We start from the raw sequence: 27,869 nt of genomic DNA on the forward strand, positions 1-27,869 counted from the left end.
TTACCGTTTTTTAAACTTAGCTATATTTTTGTGTTTAACAATTTTCATGCCTATAATTTACCCGTGGGTTCTAAGAGGTCTATAGGTATCTGAAGTGAAAGGGATTTGTATTTCACAGAAACATACTTATTTAAGTTGTAAGTCTTTCCTGTTGAACAAAAGATTCCAGAATACCCATTACGAATTTAACCTTTGAAATTTTACGTCAGTAATAATTCCTATATCATCTCAATTTCAATGCACTAAATACTTGATTGACTTAAGTTCGGATCAGAAACACTATCGACTGAAAGAGGTTATGATCTAAGTAGCAAGAGTTTTCTCTGTCATTCCGTCCGTCCATATTTTGTACATATACATACATATATACATACACTGATATTACATGGATTGCGCAATCTATGCGTAATATAGTAATTCTTTGTATCTACATACTAGTGAAACTTCAGATATGGATAATATGCATTAGCAGTAACTGCTATTCGAAGAAGAAGAAGCGATAATTATGTAACACATTGCGCACGCCTAATGTTGAGCAACTCTTTCTCCATTAAAGCTATACAATCGAGACTTCTACTGCCATTAATAAATTATTAAAGAGATTGAAATACTACAATTAGGGCCATTTACTGTGTAGTCAAACTGTACAGTGAACTTTTTTTTGGTATGTCTTACCATGGCAGACCGTACGTGGCGATAAAGGTGTATTATCATACGGTGCAACCTTTCTTTCTCGCTTTATATATGTGATTAATAAAATGCTTGAATGTGTGGTTTCACTTATAAATGCAACGAATCTTGTGTGTGCATGTGTGTTTCACTTATAAATACAACTAGTCTTAATTGTGCGTGTATGTTGTCATTTATAAATACGACGAGTCTGATGATAAGCAATATTATACGACGGGTCTGATGATAAGCAATATTATACGACAAGTCTGATGATAAACAATATTATACGACGAGTGTGATGATAAGCAATATTATACGAAGAGTCTGATGATAAACAATATTATACGACGAGTGTGATGATAAGCAATATTATACGAAGAGTCTGATGATTACCAATATTATACGACGAGTCTGATGATTAGCAATATTATACGACAAGTCTGATGATAAACAATATTATACGACGAGTGTGATGATAAGCAATATTATACGAAGAGTCTGATGATTAACAATATTATACGACGAGTCTGATGATTAGCAATATTATACGACGGGTCTGATGATAAACAATGTTATACGATGAGTGTGATGATAAGCAATATTATACGAAGAGTCTGATGATAAACAATATTATACGACGGGTCTGATGATAAGCAATATTATACGACAAGTCTGATGATAAACAATATTATACGATGAGTGTGATGATAAGCAATATTATACGAAGAGTCTGATGATAAACAATATTATACGACGAGTCTGATGATTAGCAATATTATACGACGAGTCTGATGATTAGCAATATTTACGACGAGTCTGATGATAAACAATATTATACGACAAGTGTGATGATAAGTAATATTTGTATGAAGAATGACAGCCCAGTTGATTACATGTGCGTAGAAAACGCAAAGAAAATGGATATTTCCCCTTCTTTTTATTAAGGTAATACCCGTATCTTCATTATGTCTAAGTTTTGCTATTTGAAATGCGTATAGACTAATTACTTATAAAACAACAATACGAAATTTGGGCTGTAACATCAGTCAGTTCACACATATAGCTTTCCATCTGGAATTAGGCACTCCATCTGTCGTGTACTTGCTATTCCAGTACCACCATACACATTCGTTTTCATTATTTCTATCTAATTTGTAAGGAGATCTAGATACTTATGCTAATATATTGAATTGTTCATTTCATTTTCTCTTGCACACATATTTTGTTTCTTTATTCAACAAATTATTCGTTTCAGGATTAGAAGCATATGAAAAACATGTGGTCTACACTTCATATGGCAGTCTTGCTTTTTCTTCCGACAGCTAGATGCCTATCGAAGGTAAAGTTTTATTTTAGATACATGTCCGGGTACCAGTCGGCATCGTATCTTGAAGAAAAAGGTTATATATTTTGGTAAAATATACATATTTTCGATTCTTTATTTAAAATAAACAATTAGCGAAATGCATTTGATATATGCAGCATATTCGTGATCGTTGAAGAATTTTTAATTTTGACCATTTGTAACAAATGAAAAATAAATCGTATACCTTTAGGACGTTTATTTTTCCAGACTGTGTAGTTTATAATAATGCTCGAAAGGCATGTCTGCATCATATCAATAGACCATGGTTTAATTTCGCATTCAAAAGCTTTTTAAAAAGACATACAAATAGACAGCAATTTAATTGCGGATCACCAACATATAGAGAATAGGTTTTCGGTGATAAAACTTTAAGGCAAGTATTACTGTCACAACATTATAAATGCTTGTATGATGTATGAACTTCTCAGCCGGCCACACATTAGGATAGCCTTCCCAAGTTTCCAATTATTGTGAAGCACAATCACCTTGGTAACATTGATCCACACCAGCCTTAAGTCTTTGGTTTCACGGATGTAACCCAATTCAACGACTGAACTCTCATTTGCTGCCATAAACCAAACTCGGGAAGTTGCTATCTTTCGAACAGTCAGAGACAAAGTTAGGTCAGCAGTCCTAAACGTTCCTCTACACTGTTTTGTAAACTTTCTTCAAGTCGGCAACTATATGTTCTTTACTTATAAAATCTTCTGTAATAACTGCTTCAAGTCTGACAAGAGGGGCTGTTTTGGTGAATGCGACTCTTAAATATATTAGAAAATACTCACTATGTCACCGTCCCAGGAGAAGTCAGGTATAGTCAAATCTAAGGATAGGTATGGTCATGTTGCAGGATACAGGTAGTTATGCAACCTATAATTAAATATGCAAAGCGTGTTTTCAAAGAAAGTCTTTTATCTTCTATCTCTTGTTGATATTTCTACTGTCCGAAAGTGTATTTGTGGCCGTTTAAATCGTTGAACGAAAATAAAGGCGGGGGCAACTGTTCGATAACATGGTCAAGATCAGATTGATTGATTTGAGTGGTTGACGGGATATACAGTGAATACAATGCATGTTGTTGTTGTATGGTTTAACGCCATTTTTCAGCACAAAAATAGGCTATACATGGCGGTCAGTATAAATGGTGAAGGAAAAACTCGGGGAAAACCTCGGAAAGAACCACCGACCCACGAGAAGCTACTGGCAAGCTTTCTCACGTACCCACATTGGCCGAGCCCGAGACCCACACAGACCGAGCTGAGACGGCAGTGATCCATAACGGTTAACGCTTTAGACCACTAGGCCATTGGGGGACTCAACAGAATGAATGAGTTTTAAGTAACGACACAAGGGCTACTGCTTCTAAAGTACTATTGCGACAAATTGGCCGCGAATACTTTAATTATTCATAATGATTGCATCTACATTTGCTGACGGTTCTAAGACAAACTGTTCTTTTCCTTGAAAAAGTCTCCTGAAGTGATACAGCTGTTGGATCATGTTCTTCAAGTAAAAGACTAATTTGATTATACTTGCCTTTAATCCTCAGCAAGTCTATGGTACTATCGTGCCAGACATTTATGAATGTGGTAGGAGTACGGGGCTTCTGGGAGGTTTCCATGCTGCGATATCAAGGGGCTCTCCAATGTTCATACCCTTGACTACGAAACTTATTAAACCGTTTGTTAGGATCATCAGAACCTTCTGAAGTAGATTAGATTCTTTAATTCTCTCTTTATTTGGTTGAGAGCTTACATTTTCACTCTTTATTTGGTTTAGAGCATACATTTCTACTTTTTATTTGGTTTAGAGCATACATTTCCACTCTTTATTTGGCTTAGACCATACATTTCCACTCTTTATTCGGTTTGGAGCATACATTTCTACTGCTGCCTACGGTCGGATGCTCTTTTGGTGGTCCCTGCATAACCTAGTTTCTCTGAGGTTTTTCGGAATGTTCTGTGTCACAATGATTTTATGTCCATTATGGCCACTGGTTGGCTGCCCATTTCCTAATCTGTATTTATGTGGTTTGTCGTTTGTGTCGTCAGGTCTTTTAGTTGCTACACGTGTGTGATGTGATTTGGATTTTTAACGTAGCTTTAACAATTTTTCAGTCATATCGCTACGATGTCTGCAATGTGGCAGTTTATAGTGACGTCTAGCACTGGGGCATCATGCGCAGACATGTAGCATGATGTCCCACCCAGTCACATTATCCTGACACCGGGCCGACCAGTCCTAACACTAACCTCGTAATGCTGAGCGCCAAGCGAGGCAGCTGTTAGTACCATTTTTGTAAGTCTTTGGTATGATTCGGCCGGGGATCGAACCCACGACCTCCCGCATCCGAGGCGGACGCTCTAACCACTAGGCCACCGGAGCGGTTAGTTGCTACACTGTCAAGCGGATAATTTGAGTTTGTCTACTTCGTTGATGTTGTGGATCGCTGCTAGCACGGATTGTGTTGGCATCCAGACTGAATTTGCCTTGATCATCTGGCCAGATAATGTCTGCCTGATTACAGACAATATTTGTGGAAGATTTTATTTTCCACTTTAGCTGTGCTGGTACAGGATTTTCCAACTGTATTAAGTGGAGCTGTGGCTTCCGCTTATATCCTAGCCCCAGGAAAGCTCATACCTTTGTCTTTTTTAACTCATTGGGTAACATTCTCTTCTTTCCACTTTGGCCAGTGTCTAGAGGACGAGAAATGTTATGTCTGGTAATTTGCACAAGATCTTTTCTGATGCTCGACGCTCCATTGTAATCCTCTTGCCCACACATGAAAAGACCTGTTCATCTTGCAACTATATTTGTTGTGGCCACATTTCCGGCAGTTAAAACACCGCAAAGGGTTAGGAATGAAAGGGGAGGGGCGCTGGGAAGGTGATGAATGACGTGGTTGCTGAAAATTCTTGATCGTGACATGCATTGATCCACCTCTTCTAAACTGATGCTGATAGGTCATGCTTCCTTACATCTGCATTCCTTCGCAAAAGGCATACATCAAAAATAATGGCACACGACATCTGATGATTTTCAAATGAAATATTATGAAAACGTATTTTTGGAAACATGAAGCTGAGCCAGAAGGGGTAGTCTTGTTGAACTAGACTCTTTTGTGTGAGTCTGGTAAAGGTCTATGAAATTTGGTGCTAGCAGCGGGTGTGGCTTATTTGCGTGTTGTTTCCGTACCTTTTCTGTCAATAAAATGCACCGTCTTTTTTCAATACGTAATCAACACCATTTGTGCATAGTCAATACATGTAAACATGTATAATATATACTTGGAAGTTGATAGAATATACTGACGAAGAAGAGGTCAAAGTGCACCCCCTTGCGTACCCTTTGTGCGAGTGTCAAAGTCTGGCGATTTTCAAGATTCTCATGCGGAAGCAGAAGCGAAGACCTATATTTCATGTACATACAATGTCTGGTACGTCCAATATATATATATATATATATATATATATATATATATATATATATATATATATATGAAAATTTTGAATTCATGCCAGCTTGGCTCCAATTAAGAATACCGACTAGTCTATCAGCCAATCAGCGAAGTGACTAAATTTTCGGTACACGTTAATTCGACCATTTGTAAAGATCTGCGTAATACTCTCGCTCGATCTCTCAAAGCCACGAGCTAATCTGATTGAATTTCAGTAAAAATGGGGATAAATCTCTAGTGTAGGGAATTGAGGTTTGTCAAGTCATAAAGTCAAAATGACTTGTAAATAAGCTGGATGATTTCCATTACTTTGTTCGTCAAGCAGACTTATCATGAAGTAAACCATCGGCAAAAAGTTCAGCGTGACACATGCAATGTATATAGACCACCCATGATTTAACTCTATGTCAAGAAAGGCAAATTGTAGAACGTGCTCTAGTTGTCCCAGTGGCCTTGCCAGACGTTATATGTCTGGCTGAAGACTTTTTGCACCTAAATTGTGTGTGTTTGTGTTTTTTTTTTTTTTAAATATGGAATTTTAACGTAGCTTCATCAAGTTTTCAGTCAAATAACAGTTTATACTGATGTCTAGCACTGGGGCATCATGCTGCAGACATGCATAATCATGTTCTACCCAGTTACATTATTCTGACACCCGGCCCACCAGTCCCAACACTAACCTCTTTATGCTGAGTGCCTAGCGAAGCAGCTGCTAGTACCATTTTATTTAATAAGTCTTTGGTATGACTCGGCAGAGGTTCGAACCCGCGATCACCCGCATCAGAAGCGGATACTCTAACCACTAGGCTATTAAATCAGTCCGTACCTAATTTTATAATAGTCGTAATGAAAAACCCCAAACTATCTCTGAACACAGTGGATATTTGTAATGTTTACAGTATGGAGACAGCGAGACCTCTGGTTTAAAACATCTACGTTACTATGCGTATATCAGTACTATTCTTAGTCAGTAACACTGCGGTTTTCCAATAGCTAAATTAGTCAAAATGATCCAACTTAATTACTTTGTTCTCGAAGCAATGTTTTTAAATAGTTATGAACGAAAAACAAAATACACGATACTTGTTTAAAACTGATCTTAGGAATACTGCTTTAAAGTTTTGTTACAATACTTTAATGAATTCTGGGAGATCTAAAACATTATCTACCAGGACTGATTAATTATATGCCCTTATTATCTACCAGGACTAATTAATATCATATCTTTATTATTTTATTGTTTATTTTATTTGGTATGGTAGGAACTATATTTCTTGAAACATGGATCAGAATCTAGCAAAGAATACAGTTTTGCTTTGCATTCAGTAATACGTCTTCTCATCAATGCAAAAAACTATCAATGCAAAACAAATTAAACCACAAACAAAAAATGAGAAATATGAAAGTAATGTAATATAAAGCATTGCATTACAAACTACGGACTAGTATGTCTTTATATTAAACAGAAGCCGGAAGAAGAAAGGAAAGAGGAATGGAGTGTTCAAGGAAACCAAACATTGTGTATAGACTGCAGGACAAAATCTCAAGAAGGATCTGCAGAAAATTCACCAGCTGAAGGACAGATCAAAGGTACGAATTATTTTCAATATAATTTCCCAAATCCCTTAGATGTATTTGAAACGGTGAACATATTTGATACACGTTCTAAATCCCCAATCTAAATGCATTTGAAATGACGAACGTATTTGGTACATGTCATAAACCAAAATCTAAACGTATTTGAAATGGTGAACATATTTGATACACGTTCTAAATGCCCAATCTAAATGTATTAGAAATGGTGAACATATTTGATACACGTTCTAAATGCCCAATCTAAATGTATTAAAAATGGTGAAATTATTTGGTACATGTCATAAATCCCCAATCTAAATGTATTTGAAATGGCGAACGTATTTGGTACACGTCCTAAATCCTCAGTCTAAATATATTTGAAATGGCGAACGTATTTGGTTCATGTCATAAACCCCAATCTAAATGTATTTGAAATGGCGAACGTATTTGGTACATGTCCTAAATCCTCAATCTAAATGTATTTGAAATGGCGAACGTATTTGGTACATGTCATAAACCCCAATCTAAATGTATTTGAAATGGTGAACACATTTTGTACATGTCCTAAATCCTCAATCTAAATGTATTTGAAATGGCGAACGTATTTGGTACATGTCACCGTATTTTGAGTTATATATCAGTGTAATGTACAAGTTTCATTGGTTACAATGCTCTTTGTAGTCCGTTAGACTCTAACATCTTATCCTTGTAGTCCATTGGACTCTAACACTTTATCTTTGTAGTCCATTAGACTGTAACACATTATTTCTGTAGTCCATCAGACTGTAACACCTTATGCTTGTAGCCCATTAGACTCTAACGCCTTATCTTTGTAGTCTATTAGACTCTAACACCTTATTTTTGTAGTCCTTTAGACTCTAACACCTTATCTTTGTAGTCCATTAGACTGTAACACCTTATTTTTATAGTCCATTAGACTGTAGCACCTTATCTTTGTAGTCCATTAGACTCTAACACCTTATCTTTGTAATCTATTAGACTCTAACGCCTTATTTTTTCTTGTCCATTAGACTCTAACACATTATCTTTGTAGTCCATTAGACTCTAACACCTTGTCTTTGTAGTCCATTAGACTCTAACACCTTATCTTTGTAGTCCATTAGACTCTAACACCTTATCTTTGTAGTCCATTAGACTCTAACACCTTGTCTTTGTAGTCCATTAGACTCTAACACCTTATCTTTGTAGTCCATTAGACTCTAACACCTTATCTTTGTAGTCCATTAGACTCTAACACCTTATCTTTGTGGTCCATTAGACTCTAACACCTTGTCTTTGTAATTCGTTAGACTGTAACACCTTGTCTTTGTAGTCCATTCGATTCTAACACCTTACCTTTGTAGTCCATTAGACTCTAACACCTTATCTTTGTAGTCCATTAGACTCTAACACCTTGTTTTTGTAGTCCATTAGACTGTAACACCTTGTCTTTGAAGATAATGGAGAAGAAGAATAGTTAAAATTAAGCAATCTCTTTTACATATAGTTGGAAAAAGAGATAAAGATTTACACGTATACACTCTTTTTTTTATTTATTGCTTTTTTCATATAATCCAGACAAGAAAACTAGATTAAGGTGGGACAAACATCATGTTAATGAACGTCTGCAAGATTGTGACTGGTTCACCCAATACAAGGTAACTGTGTTCTCCATAGTTGATCTGCAACAAGACTGACTGGTTTATCCAGTTAATGGGAACTATCTTCCTTAAGTGATCTTCCGCAAGACTGACTTTTAACTCAGTACAAAGTAAATGTATCCTCCGTAAGTGACCTGTAAGACTGACTGGTAACTCAGTACAAGGTAAATGTATCCTCCGTAAGTGATCTATATGACTGACTGATAACTCAATACAAGATAAATTTATCCTCCGTGAGTGATCTGTAGGACTGACTGGTAACTCAATACAAGGTAAATGTATCCTCCGTAAGTGATCTGTAAGGCTGACTGGTAACTCAATACAAGGTAAATGTATCCTCCGTAAGTGATCTATAGGACTGACTGGTAACTCAATACAAGGTAAATGTATCCTCCGTAAGTGATCTGTATGACTGACTGGTAACTCAATACAAGGTAAATGTATCCTCCGTAAGTGATCTGCAAGACTGACTGGTAACTCAATATAAGGTAAATGTATCCTCCGTAAGTGATCTGTATGTCTGACTGGTAACTCAATACAAGGTAAATGTATCCTCCGTAAGTGATCTGTAGGACTGACTGGTAACTCAATACAAGGTAAATGTATCCTCCGTAAGTGATCTGTATGACTGACTGGTAACTCAGTACAAGGTAAATGTATCCTCCGTAAGTGATCTGTATGACTGACTGGTAACTCAATACAAGGTAAATGTATCCTCCGTAAGTGATCTGTAAGGCTGACTGGTAACTCAATACAAGGTAAATGTATCCTCCGTAAGTGATCTGTAGGACTGACTGGTAACTCAATACAAGGTAAATGTATCCTCCGTAAGTGATCTGTATGACTGACTGGTAACTCAGTACAAGGTAAATGTATCCTCCGTAAGTGATCTGTATGACTGACTGGTAACTCAATACAAGGTAAATGTATCCTCCGTAAGTGATCTGCAAGACTGACTGGTAACTCAATATAAGGTAAATGTATCCTCCGTAAGTGATCTGTATGTCTGACTGGTAACTCAATACAAGGTAAATGTATCCTCCGTAAGTGATCTATAGGACTGACTGGTAACTCAATATAAGGTAAATGTATCCTCCGTAAGTGATCTGCAAGACTGACTGGTAACTCAATATAAGGTAAATGTATCCTCCGTAAGTGATCTGTATGTCTGACTGGTAACTCAATACAAGGTAAATGTATCCTCCGTAAGTGATCTATAGGACTGACTGGTAACTCAATATAAGGTAAATGTATTCTCCATAAGTGATCTGTAGGACTGACTCGTGCACCTAATGCATGGTAACAGTATCCTCATTTAGTGATATTCTGCAAGGCTGACAAGTGCATGCAGTGGAAGGTAACTTTATCTTCTTTACAAATCACATTTATTCGAATAATGAACTGCCTTAACTATGACAAGATTTAAAAGACAACACTAGCCTTTCTCATAAATATGTACAAAAAGAATCATTCATCAAATAATATGATATATCCATGATACGAATATGGTTTTAAACACAAATATGCTGTTATTATAAAAATGAGTACGGTTCATATAACTATATTTACTGATAATCCAAATTCATAATTCAATGTTTTATTGCATATTTCAAAATTCACATCACTGGGATGAATTCTTTATGCTCCGTCCCATTTTCGACGACTGTACCGTGTTGTTTTGTTGTCAGTTATAAGGCTATACTGCCACCAATTACGCTACCATACAGCTAGCTATGTTATCATCATACAGCCAGCTATGCTATCATCATACAGCCAGCCATCATATAGCCAGCTATGCTATCATCATACAGCCAGCCATCATATAGCCAGCTATGCTATCATACAGCCAGACATCTTACAGCCAGCTATGCTACGATCATAAAGCCAGCCATCATACAGCCAACTTTGCTATCATACAGCCAGCTATGCGATCATACAGCCAGCTATGCTATCATCATGCAGACAACTATACTATCATCATACAGACAGCTATGCCATCATACAGCTAACTATGCTATCATACAACCATCTATGGTATCATAGAGCCAGCTTTGCTATCATACAATCAGCTATGCTATCATACAGCCAGCTATGCTATCATATAACCAGCTATGTTACCATACCTCTAGATAGGCTACCATACAGCCAGCTATGCTATCATACAGCCAGCTATTCTATCATCATACAGCCAGCTATGCTATCACACAGCCAGCTATGCTATCATATAGCCAGCTATGTTACCATACTTTTAGATAGGCTACCATACAGCCAGCTATGCTATCATACTGCCAGATACTCTGCTACACTACCAGCTGCATTGCCACACTAACAGCATTGCTTCTGCACTAGCAGTTATGCTGCCACGCTGCCAGCCCTATGTTGACACATTGCCAGCTACAAGCTGCCACGCTGCCAGCCCTATCAGACTGCCAGCCCTGTACTGCCACGATACCAGCCTCTGTGTGTGTGTGTGTGTGTGTGTGTGTGTTTGTGTGTTTGGATTTTAACAATTGGAGTCATGTCGCTACGGTGTCTGCAATGTGGCAGTTTACAGTACTGACTAGTACTGGGGCGTCATGCCGCAGACATGTAGCATCAAGCCCCACCCAGTTACATTATCCTGGCACTAGGTCGACCAGTCCTAACACTAACTTCTTAACGCTGAGCGCTGAGCGAGGCAGCTGCTAGTACCATTCTTATAAGTCTTTGTTATGACTCGGCCGGGGTTCGAAATCGTGAGCTCTTTAACCACTTAGTCCACCGGAGCGTTGGCTAGCGTATTGTGTCGAATAAATGTCAGTGATAATATTTACATCCCGTGAATCATAACCAGCATATAAAAATACACATTTACAATTATTGCAAAAATCGATTTAAAATGAACACTACCATCAATGTTCTACTTCAATATAAATACTTTAACAGTAAACTACATCAAACCGATTATATTCCATACCAATACACGGTACAATTCATATAAAGAAAAAAGTTAAAATGGTATATCCATACGAGATATTGAAAGTATGGATACAGTTACAAATAGAACTTCTTAAAGTAAGCTACTACTTACCCCTATGGCTGTAGTGCATTGTCTAAAGCACTGGTCTCAAACTCAAACCACCTGAAGGCCACATTAGGGCATTTTCGATGGTCCAAGGGCCGCACCACCTTTGTTATCTCTCATGACACCTTGCGACTCCAATCATTTTGCGGGCCACATGCTACGGCTTGGCGGTCCGGGTGTTTGAGACCAATCGTCTTAAGTAAACACCCCCAGACAAGATCTCGGTGATCACTTTGCCTGCACATAGGGTATGCATTATATTAGTACTAGAAAAGCACGTGCCAGAAGCAAGGGTAAAGTACCCGTGCACATCACAAAATATGATTATATCGCTTACAGCGACCTACAGCGAGATTACTCAGTTGCTAATAGTCGAGGAAAAAAGAAAACAACTCTAGATATTGATGTACGCGTCAACGAAATCAATTACACATACTCGTTCTAAGGTACAACCAAGTTAATTGTTTTGTCTTATTCCTTGACAAACACACAGGTCGGAGAAACTTAAGAACAATACTTGGAGTAATTTTATTGAACCAATTAATAGAACAACCATTGCCTCTCGTGTATGGCTAAATTTGTATTGATTTACATTGATTATGTTATAACCTTGATGGCTATCAAGCATTCTCGTTCCGTGTTTCTGTTTTCATTTACAAACAAATAGTTTGAATGATTAGCAGATCTGTATATAATTGCACGAATCTTTATCAGATTGTTGTGTATCACATATAATTAAATTACGATATCAATTTCTTTTACGGTAAGGAATCTTCTTTCTGAAGATAAACGAGGAACCTCGATAAATCTGTAATAGGAAAAGGAACACATCAGTATGGGATATTCAGGCAGATGAACCAGCACGGTGTGCGTTCTTGGTTCCTTGTTACTTATCATGTAATATCAACTTGTGAGTTCTTGGTTCCTTGTTACTTATCATGTAATATCAACTTGTGAGTTCTTGGTTCCTTGTTACTTATCATGCAATATCAACTTGTGAGTTCTTGGTTCCTTGTTACTTATCATGCAATATCAGCTTGTGAGTTCTTGGTTCCTTGTTCCTTATCATGCAATATCAACTTGCGAGTTCTTGGTTCCTTGTTACTTATCATGCAATATCAACTTGTGAGTTCTTGGTTCCTTGTTACTTATCATGCACTATCAACTTGTGAGTTCTTGGTTCCTTGTTACGTATCATGCAATATCAACTTGTGAGTTCTTGGTTCCTTGTTCCTTATCATGCACTATCAACTTGTGAGTTCTTGGTTCCTTGTTACTTATCATGCAATATCAGCTTGTGAGTTCTTGGTTCCTTGTTCCTTATCATGCAGTATCAACTTGCGAGTTCTTGGTTCCTTGTTACTTATCATGCAATATCAGCTTGTGAGTTCTTGGTTCCTTGTTCCTTATCATGCAATATCAACTTGCGAGTTCTTGGTTCCTTGTTACTTATCATGCAATATCAACTTGTGAGTTCTTGGTTCCTTGTTACTTATCATGCACTATCAACTTGTGAGTTCTTGGTTCCTTGTTACGTATCATGCAATATCAACTTGTGAGTTCTTGGTTCCTTGTTCCTTATCATGCACTATCAACTTGAGAGTTCTTGGTTCCTTGTTACTTATCATGCACCATCAACTTGTGAGTTCTTGGTTCCTTGTTACTTATCATGCAATAACAACTTGTGAGTTCTTGGTTCCTTGTTCCTTATCATGCACTATCAACTTGTGAGTTCTTGGTTCCTTGTTACGTATCATGCAATATCAACTTGTGAGTTCTTGGTTCCTTGTTCCTTATCATGCACTATCAACTTGTGAGTTCTTGGTTCCTTGTTACTTATCATGCAATATCAGCTTGTGAGTTCTTGGTTCCTTGTTCCTTATCATGCAGTATCAACTTGCGAGTTCTTGGTTCCTTTTTACTTATCATGCAATATCAGCTTGTGAGTTCTTGGTTCCTTGTTCCTTATCATGCAATATCAACTTGCGAGTTCTTGGTTCCTTGTTACTTATCATGCAATATCAACTTGTGAGTTCTTGGTTCCTTGTTACTTATCATGCACTATCAACTTGTGAGTTCTTGGTTCCTTGTTACGTATCATGCAATATCAACTTGTGAGTTCTTGGTTCCTTGTTCCTTATCATGCACTATCAACTTGAGAGTTCTTGGTTCCTTGTTACTTATCATGCACCATCAACTTGTGAGTTCTTGGTTCCTTGTTACTTATCATGCAATAACAACTTGTGAGTTCTTGGTTCCTTGTTACTTATCATGCAATATCAACTTGTGAGTTCTTGGTTCCTTGTTACTTATCATGCAATATCAACTTTCGCGTAATTTTCGACGGATGACATTAGCATATTGTAAATGACCCAGGAAGAGGACTTGAGTCACAAACCTTTTGCTGTGAAATGTCGGAATTTTCCTTAAACATATCACTATTTGTGTGTGTGTGTGTGTGTGTGTGTGTGTGTGTGTGTGTGATTTGGATTTTTAACGTAGCTTTTTAAAAATGTTCAGTCATATCGCTACGATGTCTGCAGTGTGACAGTTTATAGTTATGTCTAGCACTGGGGCATCATGCTGCAGATATGTGGCATGATGTCCCACCCAGTCACATTATCCTGACACCAGGTCGACCAGTCCTAACACTAACCTCTTAATGCTGAGCGCCAAGCGAGGCAGCTGTTAGTACCGATTTTCTAAGTCTTTGGTATGACTCGACCGGGGATCGAACCCACGACCTCCCGACTCGAGGCGGACGCTCTAACCATTAGGCCACTATTAGAAAATACACACACACAGACACACATACATACATACATATATATATATATATATATATATATATATATATATATATATATATATATATATATATATATATATATATATATATATATATATAATGAACTAGCGGCGCTTGTTTCTTGTTTTAATAGAGTTGATTTATACATTACGTTTGTTGCAGCCGTCTTGAAACAAAATTGGCATACATATTTGTCATAACTAATTGATATAAATAATTGACATATGTATTTTAATCTGCAAGATCGGAGATTATACTAATTTATGACAACAAAAATCCGCAATTATATTTACTATGTAGGCCGTCATTTTACTTTTAAAAAGATTGGATATAAGCTGATATGTTATGAATTTGAAATGAATGTTTTCAATTTGTTTACTTTCAGAATTGCAGTAGATTATGGAGAAAGCTCGATAAGATAAAGAGTCGGCAAAAGTACAAGCGAAAAAGTAAGTAGCCACTCTTACGTGAAATGTCAGCTAATTAAATGAACATGTAGAAAGTTTTTGAACCTTGCACGATTATTTTTTTAAAGCAAAGAGATCGGCTTGTCGTCTGGATAAATTTAAGCCCATGTTATCCAGCACATACTTTGACCTGTGATTAAAGTGTGACGGCATTGTCGAAATAAAAAAAGGGCAAAAGATTAAAAATCTACCAAAAACATAAACTAAAAAAGTTGTCAGTAGACGACATTCAACAACGTTAGACCCAAATATCAGGGACAGACCCGAGTTGGATGGGGGTGTGGTGTGGGTTGCGGAGCATGAGCGCCTCCTAGAGCCCCCCCCCCTCCTAAAAATGAGCGCGAAGGAAACATTAAGTTTACTAGTGTAAGTTTTCTTAAAGTTAGAATCATGCCCAGAAAACGCTTAAAATGAATGAACTTCTAGGGTCCACACTTGAGATTCTATTCAATCCACCCTAAAGTTCCCCTGCCTATTTGTTTATGCCCCTCCCCTCCCCGAACGATATTACTCCATCCGCCCATGTTTAATCTTCTGCAAGATCTGCGGATCCGCAATGCAGTTATATATATATATATATATATATATATATATATATATATATATATATATATATATAAGAATAGCAAGAAGTCATAACTGAATATAAAAGGTATGTGCAAATTGTATGCATGCTTCTGCGAGATTGAATATATCCCATGCACCATTTCATGTCTCACAATTTCTTTTTTATCAGCGGAATGTGGAACCATTGATACAAGGTCATCGATATGTTGCAAGGACAAATTACACAAGAAGCGATATGGAAAATCAACATCTTGCTGTGGAAAGTACATTTATGATTCGTTACGAGAAAAATGCTGTTTGGACACAGCTAAAGATAAACATAATACAAACTGTTGCAAGAGTTTAACGATTGATACAGATTGTTATTCGTGCAGATATGGCATCATCAGAGGTAACTTCGACGTCGGCACTTCCATCTGTTGTGAAGGTGTCATTTACAACGTAAGCGATGTTGGCAGAGACGTGAAGTGTTGTGGAAATGAGGTGCATACAGGAGACGTAGATTGTGCTTACCACCACGTGATGACCCACGTAACGTCATCTAGTAAATGGTACACTGTGGGTATGCAGGATGATGTTTTTGTTGTAATTTCTGAATACATTAGAGTATATAAACCCCTTGTATTTCTTTATAAACGAAATCATTTTGCCAAGACAACAACTGTTTTAAAGATGATGATAATCATAGGTGAGCGTTTTATGGCCAAAATATATTTAAAGCTGCATTCCTTTTACAAAATAGTCTCAGTTTATTTTATGCTAGGCCGTGAGTTACATGCTGACGTTCCCGAGTGGTAAATACGGCTGCCTCTTCGTAAAGATAACTCGAGTCAAAATCCAGCAAGGTACTAATTAATTTTTTCCGTAATGTGCTATTTTTCATTGAATTGGCAAGGAGAATTATGTAACTGTTTATATTTTCTTTGTAAATAATCACAAAGCACAGCAGTACATAAACGGTAAACCGCTTCAAATCGCTCAGGATCCAGTAAGAAATCTGTTACTTCAATCCGTTATTGAGTTCATATTGCTAGTCCATAGGGCTGAGTATAAAAGTAAAAGAAAATGTGTTTGCTACGATTGAATAACGGATATTTTTCATCTCGTAGGTGAAAAACTTAAGTATTTTCACCCACTCGATGAAATATATATGTTATTCACTCGTTTCAAGCAAATATCCCCTATTTTTGAGTCTCGTATACTTTGTTTGATGTAGATCATGTTTCTGATTAAACACAACTTTATCTGATAACAACATAGGGACTGTGACTGCTCATGCCCTATAATGTACTTTTCCACACAGAGTTTGTTGTTATGGATACCATATCATACGCTTACCTTGTTAACTGAGTTGCTGACATCGTGACGGGAGTGTGTGACAAACAACGTATTGGCAACGTCTCTTCTCTATTTTCTTATTATCTAGTCTGAACGATAGTACAGGACTACCACCACCACCCACACCAGATTTTCCATTTTTCTGGACTCTGAAGTACACTTATCCAAAATGTTTCCCATTATTATGCCATGCTCTTAAATACATGTACGACTTTTTACGAGGAAATGCAGCTTAGATATAATTTTGTAACATTTATAACGTGCTTTATAAAATAAACGTATGTGATTTCAGTTTATGCTAATTTATCATTGACTACATCTGACAGAACGAAATTTCGCAGACTGATGAGAATCAATGTCGATATTGGTAATCATACTTTTTAAAATTTATATAATTGCGTTGATATAGATTGCAAAATATTGAAATCGCAAATTATTGTTTTATACAGGGAACAATGCGAAAAATGTTGACAGCGAAATTGATTTAAAGGAAAAATCAGAGAATGAAGATGTTCAAGGCACTTCTCTGAAGAATGCAGGGTCGAAGTCATATGTACCTCAAGTCGTGATGTTGGTGGTTGCAGTAATTGTTAGTACGTTTGATTTCTGTTCTATCTTATACTTATATATAACCCCTAACTGCACGAGACGTTCCTTGTTTCATGTCCTTATATATAACATAACTGCACGAGACGTTCCTTGTTTCATGTCCTTATATATAAACTAACTGCACGAGACGTTCCTTGTTTCATGTCCTTATATATAACCTAACTGCACGAGACGTTCATTGTTTCATGTCCTTATATATAACCTAACTGCACGAGACGTTGATTGTTTCATGTCCTTATACATAAACTAACTGCACGAGACGTTCATTGTTTCATGTCCTTATATATAACCTAACTGCACGAGACGTTCCTTGTTTCCTGTCCTTATATATAACCTAACTGCACGAGACGTTGATTGTTTCATGTCCTTATACATAAACTAACTGCACGAGACGTTCCTTGTTTCATGTCCTTATATATAACCTAACTGCACGAGACGTTCCTTGTTTCATGTCCTTATATATAACCTAACTGCACGAGACGTTGATTGTTTCATGTCCTTATACATAAACTAACTGCACGAGACGTTCCTTGTTTCATGTCCTTATATATAACCTAACTGCACGAGACGTTCCTTGTTTCATTTCTTTATATATAAACTAACTGCACGAGACGTTCCTTGTTTCATGTCCTGATATATAACATAACTGCACGAGACGTTCTTTGTTTCATGTCAGAGAAAACGTACTACTCAACTATTCTTACCAAGTAGTTCACCGAGACGACAGATTTACACAAGAACGAATGTATACTTCTGTAGAATCTTTCAATAATGGATTTAACTCATCGCATTGTATACTTTAAACCAGGCATGCTTTAGGATAATGTGGAAAAATAGTTATTCTTTCCAAAATTTAGGCAAGAAAGACATTTAAATTACGCAACTTAACTATAAGGCTTGCAGTTTCTTTGTTTTTGAGAAGATGCGTCACATGTTAGTGTGGCAATAACTCGAAACTCCGTGGGGTTTATATTTTACATTTATTTCTCTATATTTAACTTAATTGAAAACAACAATTTTAAATCAGTCTTTTCTTTTTGTTCATACTTTTCATCTAGTGGTAATATATGGATTCAGGTTTGTTTAAAATCTGTTGAAAAGGGAGGTAAAGGATAATAGAATAAAGTAAATTCAAGGATTATGAACTCAAAAGGTAGAGCAATGTACCTATATAAATGTTAAATCCTAAGAGTGGCTTTTAGCGTAGTTTCTGTATTTAAATTAGGCATTTTTCTTGAAATCATACTTTTACCATATTGATCTGTTAATAATTTAAAATTTAACATTTTATACTTTCAAATAATTTAGTTTATGGAAATAAGTTAAAATGTAAATGGGATTAGTTTTATTAGATTGTATTAGGGATTATTGTTCTTAGAATGCAATTGGGATTATTTTTGTTAGAATGGTAGTCCAAGGGCGTAATGTTGACCCATGGCTAATCATCTCCTTCAATGAACGATCCTGGCATTTTGGTCTCGTATACATTTGTTGACGGCAGCTGCCAAAATGTTGCATATAGCTTTTCATTAATGGTCGAATAATTTCCAGAGTAGCTAAATTTGATGTGATATTAGAGCAGTTGCCGCTTTTGTATTACATCTAACATGTATCATTATGATCTTTGTTTTTTACATTGAAAGGTTTTGTTTTTATTTGAGTAACTCTCGTTGGTCCTCAATAAGTATTGTTTTAAGTACGCTGAATATTTGCTGACAAGGTAATGTCAGGATAGAGGGGCATTCATTTCATTGCAGTAATTAGTGGCCAGTGATTTGCATCTCGTGCATACCTACTCTAACATACTCTCGAAGCAGTAAAATCCATGTACACACCAAATCACGCGCCACAAATACCGCACTATATCAGCTGCACCGGGCTTAAAATAACGCACTTTCTGCTAGCATCACCAGTTTACCATTTTACAAAATTATTTCTTTTTAAAAATCACTAATAATATTAGTAATTATTTTATGAGAAGTATTTATAGGTATACGAAATTTACAGTGACACTGCACAATGGAGATGTTCTCATTGGATGACAAACAATCAGAAGTCACGCCCCTTCTGATTGGCTAAGTGTTTGCACACCAGTCTACAACCCAAGGAGGTTCACATATTGTGTGAACAATACACACTGAGTGTAACTGTCTGTCAGACATTACCGACTTTGTGAGGACTTTAACAATAACGCGTAATTCATCTCTTATGATCATTCTCAACCGTTTGCCGAGGAAACATTTCGAGGACTGGTGTGTAAGTCCTCACAATGTAGTCCAGTCCTCAAGATGTTGGTGTGCATTCAAACTCAGGTCCTCGCAAATATACCCCCACCCACCCACCCACACATAAACACACACACACACACTTATATAGTACCCATCATTTTTCCGCTAAACTTAAATCATCCTGTTACAGGAATTGAAACAAGCTGTAGCAACACTGTTGTCTGATAATAAATATGAAACGATAGCTTTGTACAGTTTCAGACCATCACTCCGTATATTGGATCATGATTTTGTTTATTTCGCCCAAAACAAACGAAGTATATTTTAAATTGAAATATAACCTTCAGCAAATGACTTTGTAAAGTTAAAATATAGGAATTTGATGACATTTGTCATTTATTTATCCTTCATAAGCAGCGGATTAGCAAACGATGGTTCCTAATTTATATACCTTTTTTATAGATTAACTGTAAGTTTCCAATCCAAATGACGTTTTGAATTGTTCAGTTTATTTAGAAATAGAACACAGTAAGGACTATTCATTTCCGTTTCAGTTGTTGCTGCTGTTGTTTCCTTAGCTTTCTTCGTTTACAAACGAAAAGCCAAAAGACACAAAGCTTCTGGAAACCATACTATGAACATTATTGAATCAGGAAGCATGACTTCGAAGGACCCCTTTCTTGAGAGAGTCGCAGATAAAGAAACAACGCAAACCAAGGAAAATAACGGTGGAAATTCATTACTGAGCATTGGAAGCCGCCAATTTGTCGCTTGTCTTGAGAAACACTATTTAAGTGACTTTCCAGATGGAAAGGTCCAGGAAGAATATGTTAGTTGTTTGAATGGTGATGAAAGCTTGAATCGCGAAAATTATTGTATGGAAGACGAATCCAGCGGACTTTCCCAAAATATGCTAGTTTCGATTTCAAGCCAGGATCGAACACAAGAAACCACTCACGAACAAATTGAGATGTTGGATACATTTGGAGAGGACCGCATCTCTGATACAACCGGAGGTGAATTAAATGATCCGCTTGTCACAAGTGATTTTGAAAAGGAAACAATGTTCGTCAAGAGATGCAATGACAGATATTCATTTTCTAGTGTGAAAAGCAGTATAAGTGTTGTTCTTTCTGAGTGTCAGTCCGATGGCCATATGAGTGATTTTACAGACGAAGAATACCATTTTGCAGACAATAACGATTTTGAACAAGGAGATTCTTTTAATGATCGACATCATCGTGAAACTGTAGGTCATGAAAACAACGTTTCTGGCGGGTTAGCTAAAGATGTTTCTATTGACTTGAGGAATCTTACAACTTCTATTTGGAGGGAAATCGGATCACAGACGATGCAAGACAATAACACAAAGAAGCTTAATATATTCGGTGAGGACTGGACATTGCATGGAACTTTTGATGCGACTGGAGGATTGCTACGGGACGAGAAAACATCAATAGAGCTGATTATTCCACAAGGGCTTTTCAATGTGTTCTCTACGTCAGAGGTCTACGGTTCAGTATTTACAAAGATAGGGGCTTTGCGGCGAAAGTTCGACCTATCAGAAAACGAAGAAATAGTTGGACCAGGAGTAGAATTTTGGTTTCCAACTCTACCTAAATTCAATAAGTATGCTATCGTCAAAATTCCCTATTTCGGCTATGACAATGTCTGTGTCTACTGGTTTGCATCTGATAGTGGCAGTAATGAGAAATTAACACTTCAGAAGCTTGAAGCTAAATCGAAATATAACAATGCAAACCAAGACATGTATTGTCATATTGGAGGAGATGGGTTTGTGTACATCTATACAAAACACTTTAGTGGTTTTCTCTGCACGCGATGTACCTGCGATAAATGTCCTAAAGTCAATAAACGGGAACTAACTCTTTATGGAGTAGTATTTGGTTCTTACAAATCTATTGATGAAGGGAGACAAGTGCGTGTCAGGCTATATATTGCGGATGGAAAGGCAAAACTTGATGCATTTCTGCAGGTAATCAAAACATAAAATATTTTATATGATTTTACAAGCATACTTTATTTATCTAGATTTTGGCTAACATATTATTTTAAGGAATATCTTATATCTGTGTATTTATCTTCAGGCATAGTGTTATTTTCAGTAGTTCTAAAAGTGATCTCGAAAATTTAAACATGTAAGGAACTGAAATACATTTTTGATATTTCAATAATATACCATATAAATGATTTAATCACACGATCAAATTAATGTAAACATTACATATAAATTTAGGTCTCTTTAAAACTGGGAATAAAGCCCCCACATGAATAGAGATTAATTAAATCCTTTTTTCATGGTGTTATTCTTTATGTTATAGGAATACGTGAGACGGGAATCTAGTAAAGGGAGAGAACACATAGAGACCACAGAGATAGGACTTGTGCCTGACGAACTAGAGAGTGGGGATATTTTGAGCATGAGACTCGAAGTCATGGATGATGAAGATGGTCATTGGAAAAATAAGAAGAAGAGATCTGGACAGCCATTGAAACCAGACGTACAGGTATGGTAATGAAACATTTCACTGTGCTATGATTTATGGGTTGTCGGCCTTTGAACACCAAATGTACTTGCTCACAGCAGACATTGTTAAACACAACAAGTAAGAAAAAACAAAAGAAAAACCCCAATTAATAGAACATTTTCTTCTGCGAATTTATCGTAATTTAAAAATTCATCTTTCAACTGTTATTACATCTTGTTCTAGGGAAGCTGAACGAACGCTTCTTTCATTTATTTAGCAATTCGGTTTTCAATTTCTTGACAACTTGCTTCATTTCTCATTTTAATGTCTACTTTGCAGCGTCTACAACTATCCAAAATAGTGAGATGCTGCCGACAGGATGATTATCCAGCCTTTGTCGAATGGCTTCTGGAAAATCACAATTTAGGAGCAAAAAGAAATTTCCAATGTTTCATCGACATTGACGTAACTGTCGCAAATAACAGAGATGTCACCGCCTCTGACAGTACTTCCGCTTGCAGTACTATCATTATAGAAGGCTTGAGGATGCAAAAGGTACAAACAATGGCAGTTATGAAAAAATATATGTCCTTCTTTGGTTTTAATATGGCACCATTCTTATATGGAAAAATGGCTGGATGTTAGTATTAATTTTTATTAGCATGGATTTTGTGTAATATATCTGACAGTAAATGAAGAAATATATACGTTGTCAAATCGTTCCGATATATTTTTATACTATAGTGAAAACATTCAAATAATGTATGTGACTTTTTCTTTTAGAATAATACTGTCGGGAAATGCAAATACACGCTCCCCATTCATGTTCCATATTTTAATACGCATACAGACTAAATATATTTAGTGTGATAGTCTTTTGAAATGAGATAGTGTCTAGTCTGTACTAGAAGACATACAAATAAATCTGGTGGCAAAGAGACTTGTCAATGCTAACCTAATTAGTCTAGCCTCTACTAGAAGACATACAAATACATCTGGTTTGCAAATAGACTTGCCAATGCTAAACTAATTCGTCTAGCCTGTACTAGAAGACATACAAATAAATCTGGTGGCATATAGACTTGTCAATGCTAAAGAAATTAGTCTAGTCTGTACTAGAATACATACAAATAAATCTGGTGGCATATAGACTTGTCAATGCTAAAGAAATTAGTCTAGCCTGTACTAGAAGACATACAAATAAATCTGGTGGCATATAGACTTGCCAATACTAAAGAAATTAGTCTAGCCTGTACTAGAAGACATACAAATACATCTGGTGGTATATAGACTTGTCACTGCTAAAGAAATTAATCTAGCCTGTACTAGAATACATACAAATAAATATGGTGGCAAAGAGACTTGTCAATGCTAAACTAATTAGTCTAGCCTGTACTATAAGACATACAAATAAATATGGTGGCAAAGAGACTTGTCAATGCTAAACTAATTAGTCTAGCCTGTACTAGAAGACATACAAATAAATCTGGTGGTATATAGACTTGTCAATGCTAAAGAAATTAGTCTAGTCTGTACTAGAATACATACAAATAAATATGGTGGCAAAGAGACTTGTCAATGCTAAACTAATTAGTCTAGCCTGTACTAGAAGACATACAAATACATCTGGTGGCAAAGAGACTTGTCAATGCTAAACTAATTAGTCTAGCCTGTACTAGAAGACATACAAATAAATCTGGTGGCAAAGAGACTTGTCAATGCTAAACTAATTAGTCTAGCCTGTACTAGAAGACATACAAATACATCTGGCGGCAAAGAGACTTGTCAATGCTAAACTAATTAGTCTAGCCTGTACTAGAAGACATACAAATACATCTGGAGACAAAGAGACTTGTCAAAATGCTAAACTAATTAGTGTAAGAAGTAAATTAATTTAGATACGGTCTTGTCGTTGGTTGTGAAATGCAGTTTGAAAACATGGCCGAAATGACTTGAACTCAATACATTGTACTTATTTAATTTTTTGAATTAGAAGAGTGAAGAGGGGGAAATTAAACAATGTGAGAAGGTTAGAGAAATCCTAGCAAGACTGTTGGATGTTGAGACAGCGGACATGTTTCTACAAGAACTTGGAGTTGATGTGTCTATTAAATATGACAGGTAATATTGTCTGTATATGATTGAACACATGGAAATTTTCATATAAATATATGAAAGAAGCAGGTTTTGTGACAATACTATCGCTCAACTATATTTTAAATTTCGAAACAAATGCAAGTATATATAGCTAGAGATATGCAAATTAAATAAATAAAATACAAGTATATATAGCTAGAGAAATGCAAATTAAATTAATTAAATGCAAGTATATATAGCTAGAGATATGCAAGTATATATAGCTAGAGATATGCAAGTATATATAGCTAGAGATATGCAAGTTAAATTAATTAAATGCTAGTATGTAGACCTAGAGAAATGCAAATTAAATTAATTAAATACAAGTATATATAGCTAGAGATATGCAAGTTAAATTAATTAAATGCTAGTATGTAGACCTAGAGAAATGCAAATTAAATTAATTAAATGCAAGTATGTAGAACTAGAGATAAGCAAATCAAAGTAATGTATGTAGAGCTAGAGATATACAAATTAAATTAATTAAATGCACGAATGCAGACCTAGAGATATGCAAATTAAAATAATTAAATGCAAGTATGTATACTAGGGATATGCAAATTAAATTAATTGATGCAAGTATGTAGAATAGAGATATGGAAATTAAATTAATTAAATGCAAGTATGTTGATCTAGAGATATGCAAATTAAATTGATTAATTGCAATTATATATAGCTGGAGATAGGCAAATTAAATTAATTAAATGCAAGTATATAGACCTAGTGATATGCAAATTAAATTAATTAAATGCAAGTATGTAGAGCTAGAGATATGCAAATCAAATTAATAAAATACAAGTATATATAGCTAGAGATATGCAAATTAAATTAATTAAATGTACGTATGTAGACCTAGAGATACGCAAATTAAATTAATTAAATGCAAGTATGTAGAGCTAGAGATATGGAAATTAAATTAATTAAATGCAAGTATGTAGAGCTAGAAATATGGAAATTAAATTAATTAAATGCAGGTATGTATTCTAGAGATATGCAGATTAAATTAATTAAATGCAAGTTTTAGAGCTAGAGATATGCAGATTAAATTAATTAAATGCAAGTATGTAGAGCTAGAGATATGCAAATTAAATTAATTAAATGCAAGTATGTACAGCTAGAGATATGCAAATTAAATTTATGCACGTATGTAGAACTTGAGATATGCAAATTAAATTAATTAAATGCAAGTACGTAGAGCTAGAGATATGCAAATTAAATTAATCAAATGTTGCTATGTTTACTAGAGATATGAAAATTAAATCAGTTAAATGCAAGTATGTAGAGCTAGAGATATGCAAATTAAATTAATTACTGCACGTATGCAGAGCTTGAGATATGCAAATTAAATTAATTAAATGCAAGTATGTAGACCTAGAGATATGCCAATTAAATTAATTGAATGCAAGTATGTAGACCTAGAGATATGCAAATTAAATTAATTAAATGCAAGTATGTTGATCTAGAGATATGCAAATTAAATTGATTAATTGCAAGTATATAGAGCTGGAGATATGCGAATTAAATTAATTAAATGCAAGTATGTAGACATAGTGATATGAAAATTAAATTAATTACTGCACGTATGTAGAACTTGAGATATGCAAATTAAATTAATTAAATGCAAGTATGTAGAGCTAGAGATATGCAAATCAAATTAATCAAATGTTGCTATGCTTACTAGAGATATGAAAATTAAATCAATTAAATGCAAATATGTAGAGCTAGAAATATGAAAATTAAATTAATTAAATGCAGGTATGTATTCTAGAGATATGCAAATTAAATTAATTAAATGCAAGTTTTAGAGCTAGAGATATGCAAGTTAAATTGATGAAATGCAGGTATGTAGACCTAGAGATATGCAAATTAAATTAATGAAATGTAAGTATGTAGAACTAGAGATATGCAAATTAATTTAATATAAATACAAGTATGTAGAGCTAGAGATATTCAAATTAAATTAATGAAATGCAAGTATGTAGAACTAGAGATATGCAAATTAATTTAATATAAATACAAGTATGTAGAGCTAGAGATATGCAAATTAAATTAATTAAATGCAAGTATGTAGAGCTAGAGATAAGCAAGTTAAATTAATTAAATGCAAATATGTAGACCTAGAGATATGCAAATTAAATTAATTGAATGCAAGTATGTAGACCTAGAGAAATGCAAATTAAATTAATTAAATGCAAGTATGTACAGCTAGAGATATGCAAATTAAATTAATTAATGCAAGTATGTAGAGCTAGAGATATGCAAATTAAATTAATGAAATGCAAGTATGTAGAGCTAGAGATATGCAAATTAAATTAATTACTGCACGTATGTAGAGCTTGAGATATGCAAATTAAATTAATTAAATGCAAGTATGTAGACCTAGCGATATGCGAATTAAATTAATTGAATGCAAGTATGTAGACCTAGAGATATGCAAATTAAATTAATTAAATGCAAGTTTTAGAGCTAGAGATATGCAAATTAAATTAATTAAATGCAAGTATGTAGACTAGAGATATGGAAATTAAATTAATTAAATGCAAGTATGTTGATCTAGAGATATGCAAATTAAATTGATTAATTGCAAGTATATAGAGCTGGAGATATGCAAATTAAATTAATTAAATGCAACTATGTAGACCTAGAGATATGCAAATTAAATTAATGAAATGTAAGTATGTAGAACTAGAGATATGCAAATTAATTTAATATAAATACAAGTATGTAGAGCTAGAGATATTCAAATTAAATTAATGAAATGCAAGTATGTAGAACTAGAGATATGCAAATTAATTTAATATAAATACAAGTATGTAGAGCTAGAGATATGCAAATTAAATTAATTAAATGCAAGTATGTAGAGCTAGAGATAAGCAAGTTAAATTAATTAAATGCAAATATGTAGACCTAGAGATATGCAAATTAAATTAATTGAATGCAAGTATGTAGACCTAGAGAAATGCAAATTAAATTAATTAAATGCAAGTATGTACAGCTAGAGATATGCAAATTAAATTAATTAATGCAAGTATGTAGAGCTAGAGATATGCAAATTAAATTAATGAAATGCAAGTATGTAGAGCTAGAGATATGCAAATTAAATTAATTACTGCACGTATGTAGAGCTTGAGATATGCAAATTAAATTAATTAAATGCAAGTATGTAGACCTAGCGATATGCGAATTAAATTAATTGAATGCAAGTATGTAGACCTAGAGATATGCAAATTAAATTAATTAAATGCAAGTTTTAGAGCTAGAGATATGCAAATTAAATTAATTAAATGCAAGTATGTAGACTAGAGATATGGAAATTAAATTAATTAAATGCAAGTATGTTGATCTAGAGATATGCAAATTAAATTGATTAATTGCAAGTATATAGAGCTGGAGATATGCAAATTAAATTAATTAAATGCAACTATGTA

General features: G+C 35.1%; 1 protein-coding gene across 5 annotated transcripts in view; it reads left to right on the forward strand.

Moving 5' to 3' along the window:
• The window catches only part of LOC149779680 (uncharacterized), a 99,770-nt gene that overhangs the window by 30,820 nt on the left and 41,081 nt on the right, over window positions 1–27,869 (forward strand). For all 5 annotated transcript variants that reach the window (XM_089940517.1, XM_089940516.1, XM_089940520.1 and 2 more), the window contains 10 exons: window positions 1,928–2,011; window positions 6,965–7,088; window positions 8,652–8,731; window positions 14,993–15,056; window positions 15,811–16,203; window positions 17,429–17,572; window positions 20,371–21,812; window positions 22,159–22,344; window positions 22,645–22,860; window positions 24,299–24,426. In XM_089940517.1, the coding sequence (XP_089796643.1) occupies window positions 1,940–2,011; window positions 6,965–7,088; window positions 8,652–8,731; window positions 14,993–15,056; window positions 15,811–16,203; window positions 17,429–17,572; window positions 20,371–21,812; window positions 22,159–22,344; window positions 22,645–22,860; window positions 24,299–24,426 (2,849 nt within the window). In that variant the 5' untranslated portion in view covers window positions 1,928–1,939. The remainder of the gene's footprint in view (window positions 1–1,927; window positions 2,012–6,964; window positions 7,089–8,651; window positions 8,732–14,992; window positions 15,057–15,810; window positions 16,204–17,428; window positions 17,573–20,370; window positions 21,813–22,158; window positions 22,345–22,644; window positions 22,861–24,298; window positions 24,427–27,869) is intronic.

Source organism: Sinohyriopsis cumingii, chromosome 17 (genome assembly GCF_028554795.1).
Source record: "Sinohyriopsis cumingii isolate HCF-2022 chromosome 17, ASM2855479v2, whole genome shotgun sequence".
NCBI classification, from domain to species: Eukaryota; Metazoa; Mollusca; class Bivalvia; order Unionida; family Unionidae; genus Sinohyriopsis; species Sinohyriopsis cumingii.